General features: G+C 60.0%; 1 protein-coding gene across 1 annotated transcript in view; it reads left to right on the top strand.

The window, feature by feature from the left end:
- MYRF (myelin regulatory factor) overlaps window positions 1-5,345 on the top strand; it is a 67,588-nt gene that overhangs the window by 34,964 nt on the left and 27,279 nt on the right. The window contains exons 7-8 of the mRNA XM_035889676.1: window positions 320-492; window positions 1,435-1,558. Of these exons, the coding sequence (XP_035745569.1) occupies window positions 320-492; window positions 1,435-1,558 (297 nt within the window). The remainder of the gene's footprint in view (window positions 1-319; window positions 493-1,434; window positions 1,559-5,345) is intronic.

Raw genomic sequence — 5,345 nt, 5'->3', positions numbered from 1 at the left:
CTTGGGGCTGTCAGGGGCTGGAAGGGGCTGCCCAGGGAAGGGGTCAAGTCCTCATCCCTGGAGATATTTAAAAGAAGAGCAGATGAGGTGCTTAGGGACAGGGTTTTGGGGGTGGGATGGCAGGGGTAGGGGAACGGTTGGACTCAATGATCTTAAAGGGCTTTTCCAACCAAAGCGATTCTATGATTCTATTCTATTCTAAGCTTTTGGGTTTTATGTGACATCCCAGCTTTTTCCCTGGCCACGGGCCGTGCGGGGCTGTTCCCTCCCCACCTCTTGCCTTCCTGCTCAGCCTTTGCTTTCCCGCGGGTCTCTGCAGCCTCCCGGTGCACCCTGCCAAGAAGCGGAAACACTCCGAGTCGCCCCCCACCACCCTCAACGCACAGATGCTCAACGGGCTGATAAAGCAGGAGCCGGGTATGGGGTCCGTGCCGCTCAACCCCGACAGAGTCCAAACGCCTCCCTGGCACCAGCCGGGAGCGCTCTCACCAGGTACGTGCTTTTTGTGTGTGTGTGTCCCCGTCCCTTTCCCCTTAACACCCCCCAGTGGGCCAGGGTGCTTGGGAGGAGGGCATGTGGGTGCTGCAGGGTGCTGGCCAGTGGGGCTCACCCCGGCTGAGCCCCCAGGAGGGGAGCAGGGTGGTGAGCTCATCCTGGCCCAGGCTTGGTGCCCATGGTGGGGGCAAGCTTCAGGCTGGCCACATGGACGGTGCCAGGTAATTCCTTGTGCCCTTACCCAGCTGGCCGCTCCGTCGGAGCTGGGGAGGGGTCTGGAGCCCCAAACAAAGGAAGGGATCCATGGGCCCACACCAACCGTATGAGGGTCAACAAGGCCAAGGGCCGGGTCCTGCCCTGGGGTCACCACAACTCCACGCAGCGCTCCAGGCGTGGGGCAGAGGGGCTGGAAAGCTGCCCGGTGGAAAAGGACCTGGGGGGGCTGGAGCGTGTCCAGAGAAGGGCAGTGGAGCTGGGGAGGGGTCTGGAGCCCCAGGCTGCTGGGGAGCGGCTGGGGGAGCTGGGGGGGTTCAGCCTGGAGCAGAGGAGGCTGAGGGGAGCCCTCATGGCTGCCTCCAACTGCCTGAGAGGAGGGGGGAGCCGGGGGGGTCGGGCTCTGCTCCCAGGGAAGGGGCGATGGGACGAGGGGCACCGGCCTCAAGTTGTGCCAGGGCAGGGTGAGGTTGGGCATGGGGAACAATTCCTTCCCCTTGGGGCTGTCAGGGGCTGGAAGGGGCTGCCCAGGGAAGGGGTCGAGTCCCCAGCCCTGGGGGGATTTAACAGCCGGGCAGAGGCGGTGCTGAGGGCCAGGGTTTGGGGGTGGGATGGCAGGGGTAGGGGAATGGTTGGGCTGGGGGAGCTTAAAGGGCTTTTCCAAGCTAGACGATTCTATGATTCTGATTCTATGATTCTAAAATGTGTCTTTTCCCTTCACCCCAGGCCTGATTCAAGATAACGACAGCTTGAATGGCTCCTACCTGGATCCCAACTACCAGTCCATAAAGTGGCAGCCGCACCAGCAGAACAAGTGGGCAACTCTGTACGATGCCAACTACAAAGAACTGTGAGTCACTCGCCCACCGTGGCAGGCAGGCGGAGTCGCCGTCCGTGCATTGGTGGTGAGGGACTGGGGCTGGGGGGGGGGATCGTGTTCACAGGATGGGACAAGTTTCATCCTGGGCTCCCCCTTGTCCTCTCCTGCTGCCTGCTGTGGTGGAGATACTCTCCCCCACTGAGCCTTTGCCATTGGGAAAGTTGTCTCTGCCCTTCTGCAGGGCTGGTGGAGGATCAGGAAACGGGGCTGGCTCCATAGGAGCCAGCAGAAGGCAATTCGGCAGCTTTGGTGGCAGCTCAGCCGCCCCCCAGACCTTGCTCTGCCATCGAGGGCAAATACCTTGCCCTGAGCATGGTTTGGACCCTTTCCCCCTGCCCAGGCTTTACCAAGGGCTTGGGTTTTAAAATAAGTATGAGGATTTACTGGGCAATGCATAGCATGGATGGCTGGGGGTAATCCAGAGCCACTTCAGCCCGGCTGGAGAGCAGCGTGGAAAGGAGCCGGAGGAGGAGTGGGAGTGGTTGATGGGCAGAGGAGGAAAGGAGGAGAGAAAGAAAGGAAGAGGGAAGGGGTTGAGGAAAGCTGGGAAGCCAAGGAGGGGCAGCGAGGTGGCCAAGGCGGGGGTGGTGGGGTGGGAAGGTGGGCTGGTGGGGCTGGGAGCTGGATGGAGAGGAGGGTGGAGGCAACGCGTGGCCGAGCTGCGTAGGGAAGGAGGAGTGCTCAGGAGGAAACCGCTTTGGATCCTCCCCGCATTCCTCGGAGGTGACAGAGATCTGGCAAGCAACAGGCTGGGTTCCAGGAACCACTGGCTGAGCAAACGAACCCCCCCGCCCCGTTGCCCCTCCTCCTCTTTCTGCGCCACCGGTGGCTGGTAGGGGTCCTCCTGGGGGACACGGAGGAGGGGGCGCTCTGTTGGCTGCGATGCCAAATAACCCAAGGCTATTACCACCCCGTGCCTGGATGGTGCTCAGGGTGGAAGCCCAGGATGCCAGGCGAGGCCAGCCGGGGAGGCTGAGCGGGATCCGTGCCATGCGGGGAAGCTGCCGCGGCAAGCCCCAGCCCTCCTGCACGCAGATCTCCTGCTCAGCCCAGCCCCGTGTCATCTTTAAGGCCGACCTGGTGGTGGCTGGGGCGTGCTGGGGGTTGTTCACCTGCAGAGAAGGGGCTCTTGGGTTTGGGTCCTTCTTTGGTGCCCACCCCGCCGTTTGCAGCAGCTGTTTGTGGCCACAGCAGGACAGGGGTAATTTGGGGCTGTGGTTACTTCGGGTTTACTAAATGGTTTCCATCAAGGAATCATCTCCCTCGCTTCACGTGGAGTATCAACACCCCGACTGACCCGTTCCTGTCGGCAGAAGGCAAATAAGGGGGAGGAATAAGGTGACCATGTGGGGTTCCTACCCCGCACCCTTCTGCAACGGCGGCGTGCCCTGCGCTGCCCACGGGGCTTTGCTCCTCTTCCCTCCCTCCTCGTTTTCTCCATGTGCTTTAGTTCAGGCAGTTCCCTGCGGTGTTTGTCTGTCTGGGAGCTTTAAACCCATGGTGTAGCTTTGGGTCCCCCTTCCCAGTGCCTGCGTCTCCTCCGCTTCACCTTCCAGCGTTCCCCCTGTGGCGTGGGGAGCTTTGCTTTAAGGTGCCGGGGCTTGGCACCCTTCCCAAGGGACTCCCTTGGGGGCGGCGCCGCCCGCGCCCCCCTCTCGCGGAGCCCGCCGAGCCCCCAGCCCCGGGGTCCTGCTTTCCCGTGCAGAGCGGTGTTCGCCGTGGGCTCCCACCCCCTCCGAGTGCTGTCTGGAGATGTCGGCTCTACCGCCTGCTCTTCAACCCGGGCCTGGGCATCACCAGGCAGTTGTGACGCTGACGTTTCCCCACCTGGCAAAGCCACCTTTGGCTTTTGCTGCTGCTCTTGCTTCTGCCAGACTCTGCTTTGGGGCCAGTGCTGCCTCCAGCCGTGAGCCTCGGTATCTTTGCCCCATGGCAAATGAGTTCCGAGAAGCGGAGGCTCCAGGAGAAGCGAACCCCGCTTCTCTAACTCAGGCAACGCTGATCTAGGGAGTGGTGTCCCTGCTCACGGCGGGGGGAGGTTGGACTAGATGACCTCTAGGGGTCCCTTCCAACCCGAAACATTCTGTGATTCTATGATTCTATGGGTGGCAGCGTGTCCGTCTCTGGGGTGGCTTCTCCCACCATCAATCTCCGCAGGGCTTTCGCTACGTGGCAGGCGCCCGAACTCACCCTGTGCAGTCAGCAGGGTCCGAAGAGCTCTGCGTGTCATCGGACCTTCCGCACGCCCTCGCTTCTCTCTTCGTCACAACGAGCCCCCCACTTTTCCTTCCGTCTCACTGTTTCCCCGCGCTGGGTAACATCCCTCATCTGGGACACGTCACGGCCCTTTCAGCTCAACACGGACCCTTTGTGGGTGTTCCAGTCCCCGTTCCGGGGATGTCCCGTGCCCCCCGGTTTCGTACAGGCAGACGGGTGGAGGCAAACTCCCCAATATTTTCTGCTGGGCCCAGAGATGTTGATGGAGTGCTGCAAACCACAGCCTTTAACTATTGCAAACCCAGCCCTGCTCTGCCCCGTTCTTTGGATCTGTGCTTGCCATCGCTTGCTTAATACCTGCTCTCAGGATTTGGGGTGAAAGCCAGAGTAAAACCTACTTCTGTGGCATTTAGGTCGCCGTCCCTCCCGTTGTGTAAGGAATAAATTCCTTTTAAGTGACTTCACGGAGATTTTAGGAACCCACGTGCCGTTTGTTGCGGTGCTGGATTTGACCAGAATTAGGGGTTGAGCTCAAGGGTTGAGCGATTCGTTTTTCGTTGCGCCGTGGGCTCTTCCCCCTTTGCGGGGGATTCGAGGGCAGGTAACTCCGGGAGATCCCGTCCAAGCTGAGCCTACATCTCTTTCCCAATGGGAGATCTCTGAGTTCTCCTGGCACAGCACTGCACCAGAATACATCTATGAGGAACACCACACAGTTGATCTTCCCTTCCTCCTTCTCTAACGGCACATTTCAGGTTGACTAATTCGACTTCTAGGAGGCAGGAATCTCCTCCTTCCCCTCTGCCCTTCCCGGTCGGTTTTCAGCTGGAAGCCGTCCCCTGGTTTGTCCCTGCTCTTAGACTTCCCTACCCCGAGAGGGAACGTATTTTTTTTTTTGTTTTCCCTGTGATCCAGGTGCCCACAACCTATTCACAGCCCCAGGAATGTGAATCATCTGAATCACCTGATTTTCTCCTACTTTTCTTCTTAAGAAAGGTAGGTTAAGGAGGGAGACCGAGCCTCCAGGATGCCGTAAGCCCGTAGGAAGCTGCTCAGGCTCTTACCCCAGCATGGTGTTTCTCACTAATCAAGAGCTCATTGGCATTTTAACAACGATGGCTGCACGCGAAGAATCACAGAATCCCAGACTGGCAAGGGTTGGAAGGGACCTCCGGGGATCACCCAGCCCACCCCCCTGCTCAAGCAGGCTCACCCAGAGCAGGGGGCACAGGACAGCGGCCAGGCGGGGGTTGAAGATCTCCAGAGAAGGAGACTCCACAGCCCCCCTGGGCAGCCTGGGCCAGGGCTCGGGCACCCTCCAAGTCGAGAATTGTTTCCTCATATTCACCTGGAACCTCTTCTGCTTCACTTTGTGCCCATGGCCCCTTGTCCTGGCGCTGGGCACCACTGGGAAGAGTCTGGCTCCATCCTCGTGACCCCCACCCTTGAGATATTTGTAGGTGGTGATGAGATCCCCTCTCAGCCTTCTCTTCTCCAGGCTGAACAAGCCCAGCTCCCTCAGCCTTTCCTCCTAGGGGAG

This window comes from Egretta garzetta, unplaced genomic scaffold (genome assembly GCF_000687185.1).
Source record: "Egretta garzetta isolate BGI_Z169 unplaced genomic scaffold, ASM68718v1 scaffold300, whole genome shotgun sequence".
NCBI lineage: Eukaryota > Metazoa > Chordata > Aves > Pelecaniformes > Ardeidae > Egretta > Egretta garzetta.
Note: the sequence above shows the minus strand (reverse complement) of the source record. Positions and strands in the feature narration are given on the sequence as shown.